The 26,017-nt window shown below is 48.9% G+C and overlaps 1 protein-coding gene across 1 annotated transcript in view; it reads right to left on the minus strand.

Moving 5' to 3' along the window:
- Positions 1–26,017, minus strand: part of CSMD2 (CUB and Sushi multiple domains 2) — a 621,951-nt gene that overhangs the window by 261,799 nt on the left and 334,135 nt on the right. Inside the window, exon 13 of the mRNA XM_044913827.1 lies at positions 11,818–12,000. Coding sequence (XP_044769762.1) covers positions 11,818–12,000 — 183 coding nt within the window. The remainder of the gene's footprint in view (positions 1–11,817; positions 12,001–26,017) is intronic.

The following is a 26,017-nucleotide window of genomic DNA, read 5'->3' on the forward strand; positions in this document are numbered from 1 at the left end:
CTTTCTTTGCCACAGGAGCAGATCTCAGGCAACTGAGGGGATCAGCTCCAGCAGATTATTATCCTGGTCAGCCAAACACAGGTATTATCTGGGGAAAAAGTTATGTTCGTGTGATACAGCCCAAGAGCTCAAGCCTTCCCTAATGGGGAAGGGGAGTTCACGAAAGGGTGTAGACTACATCTTCAACAGCTCAGAAGGTGCTCTCGGGACTGTACTTTGGGGCCCACAGGGCCTGTCCTCTTCATCTAAGCCCCATCAGAGAGTCTCACCATCTTTTCTAAGGCTATTCAGCAAAGCATCTCCACCCAGGGAGTCTGGAACCAGCCATGGTCCTGGCCACCCAAAGCCCAGTCATACCTCAGACTACCTCCCATTGAAGACTGGAAAAGAACACTTAGTGGCTGCTTACCACGATCATAAGGCAGTATGTTTGGATTTCCCTCCATAGGAATCCACAAGGATCCAGGGGAGTTTACAGCTGGCCTGAGAGAGCTACCTTTAGGACTATGGGAGAGTCTCACCTAATTCCAGAGCAAGATGGGAGTTAATCAGCCTATGGCAGCAGTCCTGTTCTTGGCCCATCTTCCCTGAGATTGCCAGAATACTGCCTTTGTACAAAAGGACTGGAGGAAGGGCCTATAAACCCAAGAGGGGTAGTCTAAGACTCTCCTAGGAAGCCAAGCTCCAGAAAAGGTGAGTGGTACCTTCCCAGGAACCAGAGCCCAGTGACACCCAAGACAGCCAGGGCTGATCGCAATGTAATTATGACTAAGTGAGATGACAAACTTGCCCAGAGGCTCACAGAATGGAGGAGGGGTACCAGTAGAGCTTCAAGCCCCAGCTCTTGAGCCAATAGCTGTGAAAACAGATCCTCTTGGTGAAACTCTGTTTCCTCCATAGTTCTCTTAGTCAAACATGGCAGAGCACAGTGGAGAAAGCATGGTCTGCAGTGAGAACACACTTAGCGTACACATCACTTCGGAAATTTTACAGAGAGAAGAACCTGTTAGCTCTGATCCCACAGGTGAAAACTGAAGTGAGAATGGCAGATATATGCCATCCCCACTATAAGCAGAGGCCACAGTCCAGGATTAGACCCCTAAAGTTTGGTCAGTTTTTCCAGCCTTGTTTCACCCAGGTAGGTATGGTCCCAAGATACCTTGGACTAGGACCCTTAGTTGTAGGAATATAGCATTTGGACTGAGCCCTATGCTCAGTTGTGTTCACAGTTTGGTTCTGGGCAGATTCCTGAGTTAGACTGAGCTGAAATTCTGCCTGTGCAATGATCCTCCAAGAAGTCTCCTGAGAATCTTTCAATTGGGATAAATTTTTTTTCCTTTACATTCTGGGGGCACTTTGTGGCCACCTCTATTATTGTAATAATTCGAAGACTGCTTTATAATATAAGTATGTGCTTATCACATTCACTAGACTATGAGCTCTTAGAGAGCAAGAGCCATGCTAGAATCATCCCCCTTACTCTCCCAGTGATGAGCACAATGCCCGGCATGCAGCTCCCATTCACATTTTGCTGTGTTCAAATGAAACGAGAGGCAGGAAACAAGAGCATCAAGTTGTAATGGTCAGAGGACTGGACTTTGCATCCCCAGGGGATATCAACGTGGAGGTCTACATTTCTTGGATGGCAGGAGGTTACTGCCATCATGATGACTGGCATCATGAGTTATGGCAGCTTTATGCTGGTGAGACTCATAACAACAACATATGGCCACATATGTCATAGCCCCATGCCTCCAAGAGGCTACCATCTTGTTGGGGGGCCAAACCCCTCAGCAAGGATGCAAAACTCCCCTGCAAACAACTGGCATACAGTAGGAGTTACATATTAGTGGCTCACAGAGCTGACCTACCATCTAGATCTCCTAGGAAGATTTTAGAACCACAGTACCTGGGACCCATCCCAGACCTGCTGAATCAGAATTTCTGGGGATGAAGGTTCTGTATTTTAAAAAGCCTTTGAGGGGGAACCCTCCTACACTGTTGGTGGGAATGCAAGCTGGTGTAGCCACTCTGGAAAACAGTATGGAGGCTCCTCAAAAAGTTGAAAATAGAGCTACCATATGATCCAGCAATTGCACTACTGGGTATTTACCCCAAAGATACAAATGTAGGGATCCAAAGGGGTACATGCACCCCAATGTTTATAGCAGCAATGTCCACAATAGCCAAACTGTGGAAAGAGCCAAGATGTCCATCGACAGATGAATGGATAAAGAAGAAGTGGTATATATATATAATGGAATATTATGCAGCCATCAAAAGGAATGAAATCTTGCCATTTGCAATGACGTGGATGGAACTGGAGGGTATTATACTGAGTGAAATAAGTCATTCAGAGAATGACATGTATCACTGATATGAGGAATTCTTAATCTCAGGAAACAAACTGAGGGGTGCTGGAGTGGTGGGGGTGGGAGGGATGGGGTGGCTGGGTGATAGACACTGGGGAGTGTATGTGCTATGGTGAGTGCTGTGAATTGTGTAAAACTGTTGAATCACAGACCTGTACCTCTGAAACAAATAATACATTATATATTAAAAAAAAAGAAGAAGAAGATAGCAGCAGGGGAAGAATGAAGGGGGGAAATCGGAGGAGGAGACGAACCATGAGACATTATGGACTCTGAGAAACAAACTGAGGGTTCTAGAGGGGAGGGGGGTGGGGGGATGGGTTAGCCTGGTGATGGGTATTAAGGAGGGCACGTTCTGCATGGAGCACTGGGTGTTATACGCAAACAATGAATCATGGAACACTACATCAAAAACTAAAGATGTAATGTATGGTGATTAACATAACATAGTAATAATAATAATAAAAAGTAAAAAGCCTTTGAGGGATTCTAATGATTAGCTACATTTGGGCCCACTTGAGACTGGGCAGGGCCACGAAGGATACCTCCTTTCCCCGTAAAATACCTGCCTATTTAAAAATAAAGTGATAATAAGTGATGTTTGTGACCCACACTGGCCTGTTAGGAGGTGTTGACTCTAATTCTTTGAACGTGCTGGCAGCCTCCTTTGGAAAGCCCATCCCTTCATCTTTGCTTGATTGGACCCTGCTCAGATATGCTGATGACCTTCATTCCGTGGGCTCAGTTCTTACAGCCAGATCCTGAGCCCAGGCCCAGACACGCCTCATGGTCACAGGAAGGCCCATGCCCTCAAACCATGGGGTGAGGTCTGAGCATGGCTCCAGAGTCAGCATCTGGTGGGCTCGTGAGGAGTCCAGCACACCCATACACCCAGGAGTTTTAGGACCCTCCTCTCTGTCATCCCTGTCTCACATGTGTGCCCCGGCCCAGGGACTGAGCTTCTGCTCTGGTTCTTGGTTTCTTCTCTAGGCCCCACTGTAAGGAAGGCCCTTTCTAGTACCGCAGCCTCTGGCTGGGACAGGGCTACCCTGCAGGGGTAGACTTTCTTCTCCTCGGTGAAGACTTGATTCAACCCAGAAGCTGCCTTCTTCCACTAATATCTGCCTATTTAGGAGTAAAGGTAACAAGTGGTGTATGACCCATATTGGTCTGGTAGGACAAATGTTGACTCTACTTCCTAAGACGTTCTGATAGGAAATGCTGGCAGCCACCTTCATGAGCCAACCCTTTGTCCAGGGTCAGTTCTCCCGGCCTCAGCCTTCCTCAGCCCTGGCTTACCCTCCCCAGGCTGCGCAGTGGTTCTGGAATGCTTCCCTGCCCGACTGCAGTGTTCCTTCCCCAGTGCAGGGCAGACAGAGATCCTCCCCACCTCCCACCACTACCAGGATGTTGTTCAAGGAAAAGACTCCTCTGGATTACTGGAGGCCCTTGTACAGAGCAGGTTCCAATACCCCCTCCCCCCCCCAAAAAACCCTTCTGCATAGCACTAGGTCTTCAATGTCTGGGTTCTTGGGGACTGGGTAGCAGAGGAAGGGGGCCCCGGAACCTCACATGCTGGTTTTCAATTTCTAGGAATTGGCCTGAAATACAAATTTGGACCAAAGCAATCCCCAGGTTCCCTGCTTCTCTCCTGGGGCCACTTGTGGTCTAGTGAGGCCCTTAAGGAAGCCTAGAGAACTGAGCAGAACATGACGTCAGCAGAGAATACTCACACAGCCCTTGTTACAGCCCCTAGCCCCTTATCACAAGCAGTGCCTGGGAATATTATGCCCCACACTGAGGCTGATGCTTTCAAACCTCAGTTGATCCCAATTCTGGCTCCAAACATTTGAAAAAGGCAATTTCCAAAGAGTCTAGCTATTGCAATCATATTTTCTGGGCCAAAGGAAAAGATGTTTGAAATTGTTCTTGTCCTGGAAAATTTGGGAGTATATATTTACAGGGAAAGTCAAGGTTCAGCTATAGAGAAGAGGCAAAAGGGACAGGCTTCACCTGTACATGGGGCATTGAGGTCGAGGTGGGAGGGGAATGAAAAAAGTACCTGCCTATTTAAAAATAAAGGTTGCAAGCAATGTATGTGACCTATATGAAGAAAACCACAAAGCTGTTATATTTAGAAAAATGAAAGTAGATGAACAAAAAGAGTGACATGCCATGCTTCTGGATGGGAAGGCTGTGTATTATAAAAATGCCTATTTTCCTCAAGTTAATTTACGGTTTAATAGGAGCACACATACAAAATCCCAATAGGGTTTTTTTTTTTTACTCTGACAAAATGATTCTAAAATTAATCTTGAACAACAAACAGATGAGAATAACAATGAACATTTCTGAAAGAGAAAATAATTAAGGGAGGAAGGAGTAGTTTCCAGCTCTGCCAGATATTAGAACATATTATAAAACAACAATTAAAATTATTCAATGCCGGTGCTAAGACAGAAATAGAGCAGCAGAACAAAGTGGTGTCTCAAGAAATAGACTTAACTGCATGTGAGGATTCAGTATGTGATAAAACAATTCATTTCCCTCAAATCAAAAGGGAAATGAATTGCTTAATACATTGTGTTGGAAAACTGCTTAATAGTTTGGACCATACATTCTACATTTATCTAAATAAACTCCAGATGGATTAACAAATTATATTTAAAAAAAAATCAGATTACCGACAAATAACCAAAAATAGAACAAACTGCTTCTCAGATCCGTGGTGGAATGATAACTCTGTCAGCATTGAAAAGAAATCACAAATATTGAAGGTTTGTCTACATAAAACAAGTATACGATGCAAAATAGAAAAAAAAAAGAAGGAAAACAAGAGATTGGGAAACTATGTATACCAAATACCGCAAAGAGTTTCTCACCACAATGGAGAAAGAGCGCCTTCAAATTGTAAAGGAAAATACCAACACAACACTCTTGGAGCCACACCTCAGTGCAGGCAGTTGCCCCATGGGGATCACAAATGGCAAGTGCTCCTGTCCCCTCTAGACAGCAGTGGACCTTGGCTGGCTAGAGAAAAGCCAGGACTGGAGTCCCTGTCTCAGATCCTGTGCTGGAAATCCCGACACCACTTTCATACCCCTTGGCCCACCAGGGACATGCCTCTGGCCCAGGAGTACCCAGGAATCTCTCTCCAGACCCTGCTCCCCATGGACCCCCACCTCTCCTCTTCCACTCACATACAGCAGCCAACCCCTGTAGGAACCACTGCGAACCAAGGACCCGGATGGGCGATGCATGCATGTGTGCACAGGTTTGCACCAATAAATCCACTGAACACCCCCCTGTTGCAGAGGCCCAAACCCCATGGCTTCTCTCAGGACCCAGTGTTGTCCCTGGGATGTCCCCATTCCAACAGGAGCACAACTCTGTCCTCTACAGGAAGGCTGGGTAGAGGACTGGGTAGCAGAGGAAGGGGGCCCCGGCTGTTCCTTGAGAAGGGGAGGTCTGTTGCTCCCCTGTTAGCACCCACCATGATAACCGCCCCATTGCAGGCATTCTGCAAATATTTGTTAAATAAAAAAATGACACTTCATGGGGTGGATCCTAAACACATCCGTATCACCAATGCTTTTTAGTTGAAAAACTAAATTTTGAACCACAAGAGCCCCCTTTAATTTACATAATTATGTGTCTCTCCACATCAGAGCGAGATCTTTGAGGTCAAGGGCTGTGTCCAATTCATCTCTGGGTTCACAGCACTCATCATAACATTTGGCACCTTGCAGAAGTCGACAAGGGTTTGCTGGTGGGGTATTCAACTTATACTTATTAAATTAGCAATTTTATAAAAGGGCACGCAAATATTTGGGGTTTGGCAATGCAGATAAAGGTAAGCAATATGTTATATGATCTATATGAAGAAAACCACAAAGTTGTTACATCTAGAAAAGTAAAAGCAGAGGAACATGAAAGAGAGATATGCCATGTTTCTGGGTAGGAAGGCCGCATAGCATATGAATCATATTCTTAATCATATAGCTTTTGTTATTGGCATTATGAACCAGCACAACGTTTTTGGGGAGCAATATAAGAGCAAACATCGAAAGTCATAAGAATGTTCATACTCTGGCCTGGTAACCTCATTCCTGGAAATCTATCCAAAGGATTTAGAGTTCAAGAGAAGAAAGGAACAAGCCACGTGCATGAGGATGTTCATTACAGCCTTATGTAAGATAACTGAACATGACTGCTTGACTAAGTCATGGCTTCATCCACTAAACAGAATATTCCATAAATACTAAGAACAGAAAGTATGAAAGGCATGCAGCGACACGGTAAGATATGCAACATAACATGAACTGTGAAACACAGAATGTGAGTTGATATTTTCACTTTGATTAAAACCACACGAAATATGTGTGCACATGGGTAAGAGTCAAAAAAGAATGGTCAAGGTTGAAATTGGTTTTGGTTTAAAGAAGTGAAATTAAGAGTATTTTATTTGTTTAAACCTTTAGATTTATTTAAACTTTTAAAACACTAGAATATACCAAGAGCCTGTGCTGAGTTTTGACCTTTGAGCTCCAGATACTTCTGAAAGAGTTCTAACACATTATATAAGGCTAGGCACGAAGAGATTTCCCCTTCAACCCCATCCCCAGATGAGCAAGATCATCCCCAGAGGCCCTCCAGGTTACAATTTGACCAGGAACAAGGAAGAGCCGTACCCTCTTATGCAGCTGAGTCTGTATACAGTAGGTGCTCAATAAATCAAAGATTAATGGATAAATGGATGGGTAGAAGGAATGAGAAAAAGTAAAGATTAGGGATATGCTCGGGCGCCGGTATATTGCACATTGGTATACAGCATTCATACAGTTCCAACAGGGTCATGGGTCCAGCCTCCATGAATTTGTTTAATGCTTGGCAATCTCTGATACTTCATGGGGGGAACTCAGCCAACAGTATGCCTGTACTCTGGGCTAGTATCTTTGTCCTAAGGCTTCCTTGTCCTTCCTGCTGCAGATGAGCCCTTGGATTCTGGAAATCTAGTGCAGTGGAGAGAGTACAGGGTTTGGAGTAGGAACCTCTCTGTCAATGAACACTTCAAATTCCAGCCCGACCCTTAGTGGTTCTGTAACTTCTGAGCTAGTCACCTCGTCTCCTTGAACTTTGTTTTCATGAGAGCCTCACTTAAAATGCAAAAACACAGATTTCTTCATCTTTAGAATTTGGTAAGTCTAGAGTACCCTAGTCTGGTGGGTCACAATCTCGGGTGGTTTTTCTCTCTGGGGATATTGGGCAATGTCCAATAGGGAGACATTTTGGTCATCAAACTGGCAGTAAGAGGGGTGTGTGTGTGCCACTGGCCTCTAGTGGGTACAGGACAGGGATGTGGCTCAAACAATGCCCAGGACTGCCCCTCCTCCACCCCACCTAATTATCTGGTCCAAAAGGTCAGTAGTGCTGAGGCTGAGAATCCCGATGACCCTATGACCCCATTCACTCCTTTGCAGATATGTGTGTATGTGTGTGTGTGTCCAGTGAAGGGCAGGTTGGGGGGAGTTTAGGGGAGGAACTCGGGGGTAAAGGACAAGAGGGTACTAGGAGAGGACCATTTTCTGCAGCATTCCTATATGGAACACCCTCCTTTACCTGTCAACTCTTCTAGGCCCAGCTTAAGTCCTGTATCCTCTGTGACATTTTCTTGGGGCACCCAAAGACCCACTTCTCCCTCCCCTGGTCTCTCAAGGTTTGGCTGCTGATTCCCAGCTTACACTGTATCCATGCTAGGGGGCCCTGCCTTCACATTTCACACATACGCCCCGTATACATTAGGAGCTTGGCAATTAGGGTTCACACCTTCTCCCGAGACAGTTTACAAAATGGCGAAAGAAAGCCTGCGCTTGTGAAACCTTGGCATATCTCTGGTGAAGCCTGTTTTGAAACTTCTTGGGAAAGTGGCTGCTAATGGACTGATAATTGGTTTCCTGGCTTCCTTATGAAGTGTGAAACATTCCGCTAGCCTGTCAACAAAGCATCAAGTATCTGAGTACCGCCTGCCATCAGGGTTGTCTCTTCCTTCCTGTTGGAGCTCTTGTGGTGGAGGACTAGCCAGACGCGGTAGTATGGGAAGGGCTCTCTCTTCTTTTGCAAGGAACAGGGTGAAATGGGCGGAGCTCTGGGAAAGGAAAGAAAATGCGCAGCCTGGCCAGAGCATGCCCACCAGGACACCAGGTTGAACATGTTTCCCAGGCAGAGATCGAACAGCTCTGAATCCAATATGCGGTGCTTGGACCCTCAGTAAATATTGTCGGATGGATGGAAAGTAGTACTACTTCCAACTGATTTTGAGCAGCGATCCCTGGAGATGTGAATTGACCAAGGAGGAAGACAGTGAGAGGAAAGAAACTAGCTCCATCTTTCAAAATGCTTTTCACTGTGAGAAACACCATCTTCTTTAAAACCTAGATGAAAAAAGGCCATCTATCGAGCGTTTACTACTGTGAGGGCGTCGCAAAAGCCAACGAAATGATTCTGAAGTCAGCCTGCTGCAGAAAATGTTTGGGAACATGAAGGAAAGTGTGTATTTGTGTAGTCTCGGCAGGGCAATTTCCAAGTAAAGCGCTGTTTTGAAGAAGATGTTTCAAGAGAAGAACAATGCACCACTTTGCACTTCTTTGGACCATTGTTCGTAAAAATCTGAACCATTAAAATATTTTTTCCAATCTCCTATGAAATTCTAAGAAGGAAAGAATAGTTTGTCTGCTAAATAGTGTACTAATATTCATTGTGACTAATGTGTGGGAAAATTTAGGGCGTTTATGCTGACTCTTGCTAGAGGTGCTTTTGTATGCACATTTATCTCTATAAAATACAGAGACTGTATTCTTTTATATTTTTATGGATGCTTATAGATGTTGGCCCTTTCCTAGTGACCACTCCCTATGATACATCTGATCTGGGGTCAGGGTCAGAACCCCAGTTTAACATATCCTTCAAGCAAAGTATATGACCTGCTCTGTCAATGACCCACTTTAAGTAGTTGTTCCCAAGCATTCAGTGTGGGCAGTGAGGACTGTTCATGCCATAGTTATCTTGTTCTATGAATACGATCATAGATGCTTAGGATTTGGGGAGAGAGAATGGAGTGCTACCCTACTGGATAGATCAGTAAACCAAAATCCAGCAAGAGGATGCCCCGGCTGCCATCATGATGCAGAGCCAGAACTGAGAAAAAAGTCTCCAGAGTTTGAATCCAAAGCTATCTCCGTGCACCAGGGCATCTGAGTACCATCTCTCACCCCCAGTTAGACTGTGAACTCCGTGAGGGCAAAGCCTGGGACCAAGGGAAGTGTCAGCTTAGGGGCTGGGTACTCAGTAGGGAGCTGACAGATGGTGCTCCTTTGACTTTGTGGAATAGGAACGTGACCTTGCTGTGTGATGCAAAGGCATGGGACTAGCTGGCTCTCTCTGGCCTCCTTCTCTAAAGCCAGCATCCCTGAGACTCAAGCTGTGTTCGGTTATACCCAGATGACCAGAAAAAAACCTGAGCAATGGGAGCGCCTTGGGGATGCCAGCCCCCTACATCCCAGAATCATCCAGAAGATGCAATGCTGTGCTGGCCCCCCAGAGTGCCTGCTTCACAGTTCCCATCAATAAGCTTCAGGCTCCTCTTCCTTACTTTAAGCCAGAGTGCACTGCTCCATACTTGCCAGAACAGCTCTGTCTTTGTTTCTTCTCAGCTGTTCGTAAGCAGTGCCCAGCTCACTGGAGGCTGCCAGCCTCGCTCCTGGAAATGAAGAGCCTGCTGAGCAGCACTTCATGGCCCTCTGTTCTTATGGAAGGTTCTAGAAAGATTTCCTAAAACCCTTCCTCAGGGCCAAAGGGTCAAGTAAATTCTTGGAGGATTCGAGTGACAGCCCTCAGGTAATATTCTGCTACCTGCACCTCTCAGTTTGTGATGCAGGAAACTTTATCTTGTCCTAAGAAGTCAGCTGGCTCGGCCACCCACTTCATTCCCACTGGCTCTCTGCCCCAGAGGCCTGACCCTCTTCCAGTTCTCCCTGCCTTGTTTTATCTAATGGATTTCCAAGATAAAGCCCCCACAACACCTGGGACTCCCACAGTCTATACCTTTGTCTTCTGAGGCCCTGCCTCCAACTTGCAGAGCAGAGCCCGGCTCCACTCACCACCTTGGGCCTTTGTTCCTGCTTGCCCTGGGCTTCTGTGCCAGTCTCCCCTGCCTCTCCTGGCCCCAGTACCCTCGGCTCCCAGGGTGCTACGAGGCTAACACTGTTGGGCACGATATTCTAACCACATCCGGCCGCAGAGATGGGCAAATTTTGTGCAATTTTATTTTTTTGCAACAAGGGTGTATATCTAAGAGCACTTTGATGTATATCTAAGAGCAATTTGTTCTTTAAACCTCTGCAAGAATCTTTGCATAAACTCACAAGTCATCACAAATGCTTTGTCAAAACAAAGTGGTTTTTTGGTTTGAAAATGTATGACCCAACTCACCAACTCATACGCCAAAGTCTCAGTCCTCACTGATGTTCCCTGGTAATCCCCAGGCTATTTTCCCCCTCTGCCCCGGGGGGCCACTCTAGTCTGTAGCACCTAGAGACCCCAAGAAGCCCACTGTGGTGGGAGAAATGATCAGAGGGTCAGGCTTCTGCCCTCCCCTGCGAGAAGCAGATGGAAAGAGATGGAGAAGGTGGGGTGGCAAAGGTTGGGGGAAGAAGAGGTGGTAGCCCAGAGAGGCTGGAACATTTGACTTCTCAATAGAGACCAAGTGGGCTCCTCCCTTTGCTGCACACAGCCCCTCATACTTGCCAATCTCACTGGGCCCAGGACTTAAAGTACTATTTTCGCCAGAAATTACGGTCATCCCATCCCAGAGGAAGGAAGAAGGGCTTCCTTGTTATTGCCATTGGATGGGCACGCCAAAGGATCAATAATCCAAAGACAATTTGATCCCCCATCCCTCCCCAACTCCAATCCGAGAAGAAGCAATTTGAGGATACTCCTCATACCCTGGCAAGACCATGATTTCCCACCGTACCCGGAGGCTGGTACAAAGTCTACGATCTTACAAACCGGCCCATCCCTTCCACCCTGGCTTGATTGTATGGTATCGCTGGTGACAACAAGGGCGAGGAACAAATGTCTGGGTGAGAGCCTGATGGACCAGGCCCCAGTGGCCTTTACCTTGCTCTCAAGGATCACTGGGGAGGGCAAGATGGCGTTGAAGAAGGCCCCCAAATGTCAAGAGCAATCATTCCCAGTGCCACAGTCCATGTTACTGCCAGAAATGAGGACCCGACCAGCAACGTTGGGAGGAACAGAAGAAACCAACGAGGGAAGCTGTTGTTAGGACCTGCGAGGTTCCCAAGGATGGGGCCCTGGATTAGCTAGCCAACGGGGCCCCCTGCCTCTTGGTGGAGACCCCAAAGAGGCCTCCTCCCCGCTCACTTACACACACAGCCTGGCTTCTTAGCCGACCACTGGTTATTCTTTTGGCACGTGATTGCCTTCTGCCCCACCAGCTCAAAGGCAGGCTGGCACTCAAACTTGAGTGTGTCACCATGACGGAACCGGGAGCCTTCCCTCCGGCCGTAGGCAGGGATGCCGGGATCGCCACAGCTACCCTGCTCGATCTCTGAAAGACAGGAAGAAGAGAAAACAGAGACAAAAGGTGACTTCCTACCTCTCTTGGAGCGGGAGGTCCACATTACACACTCTGCTGCCCCTCCGCCTCCACTCAGTGCCCAGAGTGACACAGGCAGGACCTTTCATGAGAAATCCTGCCGTGTCCCTTCAAAACCCCATCCCGGGATCAAGAGGCCTTCCAGCCAATAATATGCCTGAGACTCTGGGTCCACACAGAGCCTTCGAGGGGCTTGGATATTTTCACTCAGTGAAGGTGGGTCTCCATCCTCTGTGAGATACCTGTCCCAGGAGCTAACGAATCTCAGTGGGGAGCGTCCTGAACTTGCCTCTGCATTCAGACGACCAGAGAGACCTTCAGCTCAGTCCATTCCTGAGCGGCAAAGGCAAGCATGAAATGAGGCTGCCTGCCATTCCCCAAACCAGAGATTAAGTGAGAATCAATATTCGCTGCCTTCTGACATGGAAGCACTTTCATAAAGGTTTTTTTTTTAAATTCAATTTGAGATGGTGCAGGTAAAATGAAACAAGTGGCTCACTGAGTGTGCTTTTAAAGTTCGTTTGATTCAACTGTGTGAGTCACACATGGAGTGGGTTCCCTGAGACAGCTCGGGGGCCCAGATGCTGGGGGGGCATGATGGGCTGGCAGCCTCACGGGAGAGGCAGTTAGGCCCTGGAGGCTTCAGGAAAGGAGGCTGTCCTGGCCAAGTCCCTGGAGTTTCCTCTGGAGTCACCCCACTTCCAGCAGCCCTGTGCTTGGTGCTGTGAGAGATGAAGGGGAGGGGAAGGGCCGGGGAGGGCAGAAGAGAGGAAGGAGAAGAGGAGGAGGAGCTGTTCCCGGGGAGGAAGGCCTCCTGCGGGAAAGACAGGGAGTAATGGATTTAGTGGCAGATGGTGAAGGGAGGACAGTAGGGTCCTGTGACTTGGAAGGGAGGCAGCTGGAGTAATCGGGGAAGTTTGTTGGACACCTTCCCAGGCTTGTCAGGCCAAAGGGACCTTGCCTTTGCTGTAGATGCCATAATGAGCCTTCAGAATGCACAGTCCCCGAAGTAGCCGTGTGTGACCCTAACAGAGATCATGCTGCAAAAACTTTCTAACCACAACTGGTGGGTTTCTGTGGGCTGCTCAGTCTAGCCCCATGCACTGCCTTATATGGACATGCTCTTGATTGTCACATTTGTGTTACCCTGAAAACCAGGGCCTCCAGCTCTCTGCTGAGAGCTGGCAGAACAAGGCATTCTCTGGCTGGGTGTGTGTGTGTGTGTGTGTGTGTAGGCATCCAGAAGCAGCATCTAACTCAAATTTGGAAGGTGAGGCTGTGGGGAGTAAGGCATTAAACTTTAGCACAAAATTTTAGGGCAATCAAGACAAATAATACCTTAATGCAATATTTTTTAGAAAATCAAAACTAATGCATATAAATCAAACCTACACAGAAGAATAATCTCAGAACTTAAAAAAGACCAGATCTGACTCAGCACTTGTGTGACTTACTTCTGTGGCCTCACCCTCATCCTGGCCCTCAGAGCCTCTTGTTATTTAAAATGTTGATATTTTTTTATCATGGATATTTTGCATTAATCTTCATTTAAAAAATACCACATTAAATTATTTAACTTTATTTAACTTAATTATTGAGCAGCTCCTCAATTATTCGGCAGCTCCTGCCTACAATTTATGCCCAAGGCACATGCCTCTCTCATCTCAGCCCAGTCCCAGCCCTGGCATCAGGGGGAAGGCTTCTTGGAGGAGGTGACATCTACACTGAGGCCTGAAGGCTGTGCAAGAGCCAGCAGGTGAAAGGAACAAGTGGGATTCATTGTGGCATTATTTACAACAGCCAAGACATGGAAACATCTAACTACCCATCAATGAATGGGTAAAGAAAATGTATATGCGTGCACGCGCGTGTGCACACACACACACATACACATGACTATTATTCAGCCATAAAAAAGAAAAGAAGGAAATCCTGATATTTGCAACATGGAGGAACCTTGAGGGCATTATGCCAAGTGAAATAAGACAGAGAAAGACAAATACTGGATGATCTCACTTATATGTGGAATCTAAAAAAACAAACTCATAAAAACAGAGTGGGGTGGGGTGGGGGAGACTGATGAAGGGGGTCAAAAGGTACAAAGTTTCAGTTATAAGAAGAATAGGTTCTGGGGGTGTCATGCACGGCATGGTCACTCTAGTTCACAATACTGTATTGTATCTTTGAAAGTTGCTAAGAGAGTAGATCTTAAAAGTTCTCAACACACACACACACACACACACACACACACACACACAAACTGTGAGGTGATGTGATAAACTAACCTGACTGTGGTAATCATTTTGCAATACATCCATGTGCGAAATCATCACTCTGTACACCTTAACCTTATGCAATGTTAGATGTCAATTATATCTCAGTAAAGCTGGTTAAAAAAAAAGAAAGGAAGGAATGGGAGGGAAGGGAGGGGGAGGGCCTTCAGGTAGGGAAGAGCCCATGCAAAGTCTCAGAGGTGACACTGTTTGTCGGACTGCAAGGAGAGCAGAGATCACAACTAACTCATCCTTAGTATAAATGAGTTTGCTGTAGAACTAATACATTGGTCTGGCGTCGTGCTGGCAGCCACTCTGAGCATTTGAATATTTCATCCTCTAGTAACCCCAGGAGCGAGGTACTATTCTTCCCACTTTCAAGGCGAGGAAACCGAGGCACGGAGAGATCATGTAGCTGTCCCAGGTCATCTGAGTGACCTGAGATCCAGACGTGGGCTGTACGGTCCCAGGGTCTTACTGCTGCACTGCATTGCCTTTCTCCGAGTACAAGCACAGGGGTTTTCTGCAAGGTGGCAGGAGATAAGGCTGCAAAAGCTGTGCGGGGCCAATCCAAAAAAGGCGCTGTGCAATCTGTTAACAAGACTGGACTATGGATGGGAGGCAATGGGGAGTCAGCAAAGGGCTTCATTTGATTTAGCATTTCATATTATGTATTTTAAAGGATCACCCTAACTGTTGTCTGGAGAATGGTCTGGGGGCAGCAATTCTGGAGGCAGGACGATCATTCATTCATTCATTCAACAAAAACACAGCTGTCTCCTTAGCAAATACTACCGTGCTGGGCTCTAGGGGTGCGGCAGAGAACAAGGGAGACACAAGGCCTGCCTCCATGAAGCTTCCATTCTGGTGGGAGGCTCACAGTCATCTGGGAGATGTTTTGATGATATCCTGGCCTGGGCCAGGACAAAGGGGATGGGAGAGGCAGACAGATTTGGGAGGTGTAGAGCAGGGAGCCACAGGCCCCCCTGAGAGGGAGCATGTCTGGGATAAAGGAGAGGCCAGGATCTACTGAGGGTTTCGCTGGGTGCATTTTCACTGAGACAAGCATGCAGGAAGAGGAGCAGGTCTGCGGGGTCACCAGTAAGATATGCTGAGTTTTGGGGTGCCTGTGGTACCTCCAAGTGGACACATCTAGTGGAGAGTGGCTACATGGATCTTAATTTCAGGAGAAAAGTCTAGCGTAGGAATATAGAATTTGGGATTCCGCTCACAGATGGTAAAAGAAGTCACAAGAAGGATGTGACAACCCACAGACAGTGAGAGATGTCAGTCCTGAGCAGAACAGTTAGGAACCCCGGATGGGCCGGCAGAATGCTGGACTAAAATCCCAGGCAGCATGGGGTCACAGAGGCTTGGAGAAGAAGGACTTTCGAGGAGGAGATCTCCAGCCTCAAATGCTGTGGGGAAGTTTAGGTGGGACAGATGAGCAGGTTAGTGGAAGGAGGTCACTGCTCATACTGACTGGCAGGAGTAGCTGAGTGCAGTGACAGGGCCACACACTGTGGGAGAAGAGGAAGATGATACAGGAAGAGCAGATGACTTTTAAAGGAGCCATTTCTTGGCAGTGAAAGAAGAGCACTTAGGTGGTCATTCATGAGGAACACGGCCTTGAAGGGGGCAGCTGAACATATTTTTAAGATTGGAGAAACTTAACCATGTTTAAAGTGAGGAAACAGAAAGACACAGAGTATATGTTAGCTGAAGATCTAGAGGACAGAGGGGGATGACAGCCCGAGGCCCTCGAGCAGGCAGGGCAGGGGACCCACAGCACACTGCAAGGCTAGCCTGAGAGATCAGGAAGATCCTTCCTGCATGGCAGGAGGGAGGAGGGATGAGGTGCTCACTGAGTTTTCAGGTGCGATACAGGAGGATGAAGGAGGTCCTGCGATGGCATGGGCTCTACTTTCTGAATGGAGGAAGGGTCCACTGGTCTCAGGGTCTTTGCTGAAGGAGGGGGTCTGGTCGTGGGGATAGGGATATGACATTTTTTAAGAAGATTTTTTATTTATTTATTTGACAGAGAGAGTGAGTACAAGCAGGTGGAGCGGCAGGCAGAGGGAGAGGGAGAAGCAGGCTCCCTGCTGAGCCAGGAGCCCGACGCGGGGCTCGATCCCAGGATCCTGGGATCACGACCTGAGCTGAAGGCAGACACTTAACGACTGAGCCACCCAGGAGCCCGGAAAGGGGTATGATATTGACAAGAATGTCTGAGGCACTCCCCTTGGAGAAGAAGAAATCACAGCCAGATGGATTGCCACCTGAGGCCCCCGGAAGGTGGAGGTGACACACGTACAGGGCAGCCCCCCAGCAGGGCTATAGGACGTGTCCCCGAAGCCCTTTGTAGCTGGGTGCATGTGGAAGTGGAGAGAGAGGCTCCAGGACTGATTGGGGGTGGGGCTGAGATTGGAGAAACGGAAGGCCATGGGGCAGGGAGCCAAGGATATTGTTAAAAGAACGGCAGATCAACTCTGGAAAACAGTATGGAGGTTCCTCAAAAAGTTGAAAATAGAGCTACCATATGATCCAGCAATTGCACTACTGGGTATTTACCCCAAAGATACAAATGTAGGGATCCAAAGGGGTACATGCACCCCAATGTTTACAGCAGCAATGTCCACAATAGCCAAACTGTGGAAAGAGCCAAGATGTCCATCGACAGATGAATGGATAAAGAAGATGTGGTATATATATATACAATGGAATATTATGCAGCCATCAAAAGGAATGACATCTTGCCATTTGCAATGACGTGGATGGAACTGGAGGGTGTTATGCTGAGCGAAATAAGTCAATCAGAGAAAGACATGTATCATATGACCTCACTGATATGAGGAATTCTTAATCTCAGGAAACAAACTGAGGGTTGCTGGAGTGGGGGGTGGGGTGGGAGGGATGGGGTGACTGGGTGATAGACACTGGGGAGGGTATGTGCTCTGGTGAGCGCCGTGAATTGTGCAAGACTGTTGAATCTCAGATCTGTACCTCTGAAACAAATTATGCAATATATGTTAAGAAAAAAAAAAAAGAAGAAGAAGAAGAAGGTAGCAGGAGAGGAAGAATGAAGGGGGGGAAATCGGAGGGGTAGACGAACCATGAGAGACGATGGACTCTGAAAAACAAACTGAGGGTTCTAGAGGGGAGGGGGGTGGGAGGATGGGTTAGCCTGGTGATGGGTATTGAGGAGGGCACATTCTGCATGGAGCACTGGGTGTTATGCACAAACAATGAATTATGGAACACTACATCAAAAACTAATGATGTAATGTATGGTTATTAACATAACAATAAAAAAGTAAAAAAAAAAAAAAAAAGAACGGCAGAGGTGTTACCCTCCGGGCATAGCTAAAGGGGGAGAGAGCAGGAGGGGATAGGGGATTGCCAGGCCAGGGAGGATGATGCACAGGAGCAGAGCGGGGAAGAAGAGCTGAGCGGACAAAGGGCTGGCGCAGGCTGGGTGAGGCTCGGATGTCAGAGGTGCTGGAGGACAAGGTCCGGCTGCAGCCAGGGTGCAGCACGCTAAGAGCAAGTGAGGTCAAGTGGCCGAAAGGCAAGGTGATGGCAAGACCTGGAATGGAGGGGAAGAGGCTGGTGACACTGATGGGAGGTGAGAAAGAACCAGACGTGGCGACAGCGTGAGGTCAAGGGAGAAAGGGTGCACGTGTCTGGAATGGCACTGGACACTGAACCTCGAACCAATCCCTCCAAGGTGAAGTTCATGGGGCTGTCCCTGGAGAGGTCTCCTGAGTAATGGTGTCCTCAAGAGGGAGTCAAGTTTAAGGGAGGACTTGGCAAAGAGGTCCAAGGCACTGGAGAGGGGAACGCGCAGGGCCAGGACCAGGACCTGGTGGAGGGGAGAAGAAGAGCAGAGCAGGGTGGTTTGAAAGTTTGCAGCTCCCTCCAGGGAGGCAGAGGGGACCAGCTTCTGCCAGGTTTGTGTTCCTCAAACACCCCTGTCTTGGTCTGGGCCTTCCCTCCTAGCCCAGGGCCAACCCCTGCTGGCAGCACAGACACCAAGGCCATCTGCCTTCCTGGAGAGGGCTCCTGGTGCTCCCCTGCCTGCCTGAAAAGCACTTGCCCTTGACCCTTGGGGTCAGGTGCTGACCAAGTCTGATGTCAGGGCCCAGAAAAACAAATTGATAAGCCAAATTTCAACTTGTAGAAAATCTTGCATGTAATTCCCTGTTATCTGGTTACTATAATTCCATTTTGTCAGTGTTTCTCTCGCTCTCACCCTCCCTCTCTCCCTTTGTCTACAAAAAGCCAGCCAGCAGACCGAAGAGGAGTGCTTGAGAGACGCACTCTGCTGTGCGTCTCTGTGGAACTCTGCTGTGATGGGCTCGCAACTCGGTGGATTTGCTCTCCCTTTGCTCGGCGGCTTCATCCCTGTCATCTGTGGTCAACCTCACTGTCTTCTCCCGGGTTTTTCAATTTCGAATACCAGATTGCAATCCTCTTCTATGACAACGTCTGTCCGGGAGGAGTGCATCATGTATCTCTCTAAATTCACCATCTGAGGCGCTCCAAGGAGAGTGGTGGCACTTGGCGGAGGAAAGGGAGTCCACGCGTGGACTGTGACTTGCTGCTTTTCCAAATGGGCGGGACTCCATGTGTCCCTCTACCTACACACTGTCCCCTCAGCCTGGGCTCCTGCTTCCTACCTCCCCCCCCATGCCCCATGGCCAACTCCTCACGCTACAGGTCAGCTCAAGAGGCCACCTCCTCAGAGACGCTGTCCCTGACCATGCCCCTCACGTGGTTCCCGCTCTCTTGCCTCACTTGGCACCCCAACTTTTCCTTCATGGCGCTGACTGCCCTTGGTAAGGATTTATTCATTTTATTAGTTACTGTTCTAGACCCTGCGGGTACAACAGTGGGAAGAAGACAAGAATGTCTGCCCTCGGATGCTTACTGTCTGTGGGATGTGAGGGACAAAATGACTCGCCAACTCAGCCCCCCGGCTCCTCACTGGCTGCAAGGTTGGCCCCCCTGTTTCCCCACCCACTAGGATGTCAGCTCTATGAAGGCAGGCGCTGGTGATGCCTTATGGACTACTGCGTACCCAGCGCTTAGCACAGAGCTTGGAACACAGAGAACATTCTGTTCGGTGTGTGTCTCTAGCTAGCATTTACTGCATGGAAACTGTGCCAAATGCCATGCTCAGCACTACAGATACTGAGTGGCCTGACCCATGGCTCCTGCCCTTGGAGAGTCCCGGTCAAGCGGGCATAGAAATAAGTATAAGGGAAATGATGAAGGCAAGGGGGCAGGTGTGCTCCTGACCAGACGGCCTTTGGGACAGCAGCTCCGGCCTCAGGCTGGGAGGGTCGGAGAGTCCCAGTCACCTGGGAGTCAGTCTGTATCCTGCTTTCCCCTCCCCACCTGCAGCCTCACCAACCACCTCAGGCTGGCTTCCCCCACTAAACATCCCAGCACCCTCTGCTCTCCGGCCCCTTGCTCACTGGCTAGTCCACCCCCTTCCGGGATGGTGGCATCTGGCAAGAGGGGGTCCCCTGCCTCTTGCCTCTATTCTGAACTCTGTAAGCAGGGTGAGATCACTCAGAAAGGAAAATGCGATCATTACCGTGCCCTGCTCATTGATTTTTTCATGGTTGCCTAAAATCCACAGATTAAGTCCCTAACTGTTTGGCATGGCAGGACCTTGCCTACCCCTCCCGCTCCAGACTTATCTTTGCCCATCACCGACCTTGAAATTTAGACACCCCCTCCTGCCCACTGGGCTGCCTGTGGGGAGGCAAACCAGAGCAATGGTGATGAGCGAAGATCTAAATCCTGCCTCCGACACAAGTAGGAGACCTTGGGCACATTTCTGATTCTCCCTGAGCTCTAGTTTTGTCATCTGTAAAATGGAAATGGTAATCACACCCACCTTACAGGGCTGTTGTGAGGATTTAATGAGCTTATGTATATAAGACGATTGTCAGAATGTCCAGCACGTGGCACGTAACCAGTGAGCAGTAGGCGTTTCCCATCGCCATTATCACCCTGCGGCTGGCAGAGCCCAGCCGGCGCTCACATTGCTCTAACTTGGCACCTGTGTCCTCTCTCCCTGAATGAACATCCCCTGCTTGGCTGCCCAACAAAGAATCACCTTTAAGTGTCAGCTCAAGTGCTCCCCAATCGGGGATCCTCCCTCGCATCGCAGGGCAGACTTAGGGGATCTTTCTCTCACTCCCAGCCCTCCCGACAATTTTCAGTTACAGCTTCATTGTGGCATGGGTTTCTCCCTGTTTTAAATGGCAAGTTTCTTGAGGATCAAGACTGTTTTTGACATCTCTATACTCCTGGCTTCTAGTAGGGTGTGAGGCACAGAGGGGGGCATTCAATATACATTTGCAGGATGATGATGAGGGGCGGGTAGAGGGAAGGATGGGAGGAAAGAAGCGGGAAGGAGGAAGGAAGGAAGAGAGTGTAGTATCTGGAGAAGAGTTAGAAATTCATGATGGCAGGAAGTGATGGGGAAGACAGAGGAGGCCACAGAGAGGGTCTCAGGGACACCGTGAGGAGCCTGGGTCAAGGACTGATGAGTCACCTATGTGTGGTCTTGGAGGTTGTCAGCTCCTCAAAGCCAAAGGTCTCATCTCTTCTGCCCTTTGTATCTCCAGAACCAAAGACAGTGTCTTACACATATCGAGCAGCCCAGACCCATTGTTCAATGAGCACAAGCTCCTGTCGAGTGACCGAGACATCTTTGGTGCTTAAGATAAGCCCTGGGCATGCCTGGATCTCATGGATTTCCTCAGAACCACATCCCACTCCACTTTTCTGCTTCTGATGGGCAGGGCACCAGGAGGCAAGGGACACAGTGCTTCTGCCAGTGCATCTCGGGGTTCACGCATCTCCTTGCAAAGGTTGTCACACAATGGGACGGAGGTGCGGGTGGATGAAGTGGGTGACATGTTTCCCGCCCCATCTCCTTCCCCCACAACACTATCGTGGGGATGTACAGCTGAAGGTCAGGAACCAGGGGTGCATGTGGACACATAGGACATCGGGGTTACCTCCAAGCTGTTTGCATTAGCCCCACACTGGAGCTTGCTATCTGCAAAAGCCCATGTATTTCGAGAGTATATCTCACAGACAAATTACTTCCTGCCAATTTTCTCTTCAGTATCATAATGCCAGTTTATTGCAAACTGCTGCTGTGCTTGCAGCCTGCCAAATTTTAATGGTACAGCATCCTCGGCCGCTTGCCTTCCCCGCCCCCACGGGCCAGGACAGACTTGGGTACAGCGTGGATCCCACTGGGCTTGCCTGAGAGTAGGCAACTGCTGCCCACATCTAACAAGACCCCAGCTCCCAGTGCCTGAGAGTTTTAGGGGTCTCATGGAAACTCAGTGAGTGTCTTAGGAACATGCCTGGTGTTACTCCTGGCCAACGTTGGGAAGTTTGGGCCTCTCTGCTCATGGAGATCAAATAAGAAGCAGACGTGTCCTGTAAATAGTGGACTTGAGGTTGAAAATGGCCTTGTGCTTGAGGCAAGGCAGGGTCCGAAAAGGAGTAGAGCCAGCGATGCGGGTCTGTTGCCCTTTGTCTTCGTTCCAGCCCGGCTCAAGGCCATCACTTCCAGGAAGCTCACCTATGCCCCCCAGCAGAATTAAGTTCTAGGGAAGGGGATGGAGGTGCCGACGGCGGAGGGCTAGTCTTGCCTGTGTTCTCCCTACTTGCTCTCAGGGATATCTGACCAACTTCTTTTCATCCTTTACGCAAGTCTCAGCTTCAGACACCTGCCCTTCCAGGGAGCTTTCCCTGATGCCCTCAAACAAGGTGAGCTGCCCCTCCTCGATACTTCCCCATCTTCTTACACTTTCTCGACTCTACTGAACATAGGCTATGGCTTAGGTGAAGGCACGGTTGTCTTCTTGTTCTCGTGGCCCCCATGTCCTGAACAGCATCTATAACACACAGTAGGGGCTTCCATGATGTTGAATACAAGGTGACCTCATTTCTAATGCGAGTCCCTGCTGTTGGGTGTCCTTTCTGCATAGTTTCTAATGCCCTGTTCCTTCATGTCTCCAGGGTCAAGGTCTCCGCTCCTTCCTCCCCTGTGCCAGCCAAATCCCCAGATTTAGCATTAGGCTGCCAGATTCTAGGCTCTGAGTCAGGAAGCGAGGAGACTCCCAGATTGATGCTAAAACTTGTTAGCAAGTTGTATGTAATTTTATAATGTTTCTGGTAAGTGCTAATTGCCTGTTCCTTAAATATTTCTTGTTCTACTGGGAAGCAACGCAATTGCAACTATGAATGCATTTCCTACAGCTGGCTGCCCCCATGGAGGGGGACTGAATTTCTAGGCTCCAAAGAGTACTCAGATTTTGATGGCGCCTGAGTCCCCTCCCCCACCCTGATCTGCAATTGTGACAAGCAGAACTGGAAGAATTTCTAGAAAATAAATCCCCCAATTTTCTTACCCAGGGGCTCACACTTTTAATGAGGGGGGAGGGGTGACACTGTGGTGCCACCTGCTTGCCCCAGGGAAGCTTCTCTTTCCCTAAGCTGGGGTGGAAGGTGTATTGATGTTGATGGGGCCAGGAGTGCCCAGGAGCGGTCTCTACCCACAAATGCCTCATGTCACCTGTAGAACATCTATGCCGCAGCTACCCTTCCATCGCTGAGCCAAGGTGTCTATCCTGTATGGGATCCCCCAGAAGCTGGATAAAAGGAGGACTAGAGTGGAGATGGAGTTTGTTCTAAAGCTTTGGGCCACGGGTGCAGGTTGGGAGAGGAGCTGCAGGCCTAGGGAAGCAGGGTAGGGAGTGGGCTTTTAACTGTTTCCTAAATGCCGGCCCTGTGTTGGGAGGTTCACGACACTGAGTCCTTGGAAGACCCCTGTGAGATCAGTGTTTATCAGCCCCTCTTCACAGGTGAGAATACCCAGGTTCAAAGATGTGGAGGGACTGGCTAAGACCACACACAGAGCCAATGGGAGAACTCGATTACAAACTGGGTCTGTCTGACCCCAAAGCTATGGGACAATGCAGAATGCCTGGCTCTTGCTTTAGAGTGTGGGAAGCTGAGAGGGTGTGGAGGAAGGGTGCTTGATTGTGCTTGTGTAGAAAGTCATCACAACTTAATCTGAGAGCTTTTCTGAGCATACGCCATGTGCCAGGCACTGGGCTCAGGCCTGCAGGCCTGAAGAGCTGTATTTCTGCCTAGAATGGGTTCTCAGGAGCTGGAACATGGCTTGGAATTACCATAAATGAGATGGTTCGCTCTGGCCGCAGTGTAGGGAGGGGAGGCAAAAGTGGTTGGAGGCGGATCCAAGTCACTGAGAGACTTGGCCTCAGAAAGAGTTTGCACTTCGTCCACAGGGAAGAAGAACCTGTGGAAGTTTAAATGTAGGGATGGGTCTGCCCTTCCACCTTGGACCTTTTATTTGACGGTAAAAGCCATCCGTCTCTTGCCTTTATGGTGAAGAGCCCCCTCTACTGTGAATAAAGCTACCATAAATGGAGCTCAGTTTGGATGGTGTTAATAGACTGAGTGTTGGTGCCTCCCCAAATTCATATGGTGAAGTCCTAACCTCAAAGGTGCTGGATTTGGAGATGGGGCCTCTAAGGAAGTAATAAACGCTAAATGAGGCCATAGGGGTGGGGCCCATATCCAATAGGATTAGTGTCCTTATAAGAAGCGACACCAGAGAGCTTGTGCTCCTTCCCTCTCTCCCTGTGCAAGCACCAAGGAAAGGCCAGGTGAGGACACAGTGACAAGGCCACCCAGACTAGAGACTGAATCAGCCAGAACCTTGATCTTGGATTTCTAGCCTTCAGAACTGTGACAAAATAAACTTCTGTTTCAGCTCCTAGCCTATGGTATTTGGTTATGTCCGCCTGTGCAGACTAGCACACATGCCTTGGATTTGAGGTGTCTGAAGGAGAAGTGTATAAAATGTGTCACAGGGAGACCGATATGCAAATGCAGAACAGATTTGGAAGTCACCAGTGTTTAGATTGAGCTGGAAGCCATGGGAGTAGATGCAATCCTGAAAAAGAGGATGGAAAGCTGAGGAGAGACCCTGGGGAAGTGCCTGCTCTGTGGGGGTCATGAGGGGCCATGCAGAAGCCTGAGGGAGCAGCCAGAGGGGTGGCAGATGATCAGGAGGCTGCAGGTGACAGAAGCCCAGAGAGCAGGATGGGAAGTCACATCAGGATACCAGGGGACTTAACCGACCCAGCTTTATTCATGGTAGAGGGGGCTCTTCACCATGAAGGCAAGAGATGGATGGCTTTTACCGTCAAATAAAAGGTCCAAGGTGGAAGGGCAGGCCCATCCCTACATTTAAACTTCCACAGGTCTTCTTCCCTGTGGACGAAGTGCAAACTCTTTGAGGCCAAGTCTCTCAGTGACTTGGATCTGCCTCCTACCACTTTTGCCTCCCCTCCCTACACTGCGGCCAGAGCGAACCGTCTCATTTCCCAGCCGGTCTGAGGAGTGGGAGCCCTGGATGCGGAGTGCAGGTGGGAGGCAGGGACGCAGCGCCAGGCCACCTGCAGGACAGGCAAGGAGCTCTGTTCCCTGGCAGAAGGGTACACGCTCCGGAGTGGGTAACAGTGCTGATCACCGAGGGCTTGGGTGCAGAGGAACCTCAGTGGCTCCCAGGGAAGACACCTCTCTGAGCCAGGACTGTGCAAGGAGTCACCACTATTCTTTCCGTTTTATGAGTGGGAGATTGAGGCTCCGAGAGACCACAGGACTTGGCCAATCCCACAGCTGGGACCATGCTGGGATTCACCAGGTCTGGTCCAATTCCAGAGTCCATTCCATCTTCACAGAAACAGATGCCTCTGTGAGCAGGACCCACTTGGACTGCTGGATTAACGATGTACAGACATGTCCAGACTCTCTTCCTCATCTGTCACGAGTCTGAGGAGGACTTCCCTAATCTGTGACCAGCAGTCCCACCGTGGATGTTTTTCGACTGCTTTAGTTTTCTGTTCTAGTCCGTGTGGCTCCCTGCTGTAATCCCAGCCCCCAGCATCATGCTGGTCATGTGACAGGGTCATCACTACTGGCTGGGCGAGGTAGACACATGGGCTGATGAACAAAACCACAACTGCTAGTAACGAGGAGCCTGGGCTCATGCCATATGGCTCATGGGACTGGGGCAAGGTATTGGCTTCTAAGAGATTTTATAAGGAATTGAAATTCTGTCACTTTGGAGACCCCTGGTAGAGGGGGGAAACATCATGGGCTTTGAAGCCAGCGAGACATGGAGTTGAATCTCGGCTCTTCCAGGTCCCAGACTCCATGTGACCCAGGCAGGACACTCCACCCTTCTGGGTTTCAGATTCCTCAGGTACAAAAGAGCAGCCATCGGCTAGCTGTCACACTGAATGAGATGAGGCAGAGTTTCTCATACTGGTGTGTAGCTACAAATCCCCTCTTAAAAGAAGGCTTACAAGGAACAAAAGAGAAGAAAGGAGAAGGCAGGATCAGAGCCTGCCCTGCTAGGCAACCCTTACCCAACTTTGGTGGTCCCTGAGGGTACCCCAAATGTTTGCGTGACATTGTTGAAAACCTTGAGAAAATTAGCATAAAGCTTCTGGCACATAATGGGCATTCAATGTTCTGTCCCTTTCTTTTCCGGTGAAACCATGCCAAACAAATCTAATTCCTCTTTCCTACATGACAGCCCTTCAGATATTTAGACACAGCTC

Source organism: Neomonachus schauinslandi, chromosome 4, assembly GCF_002201575.2.
Source record: "Neomonachus schauinslandi chromosome 4, ASM220157v2, whole genome shotgun sequence".
Lineage (NCBI taxonomy): Eukaryota > Metazoa > Chordata > Mammalia > Carnivora > Phocidae > Neomonachus > Neomonachus schauinslandi.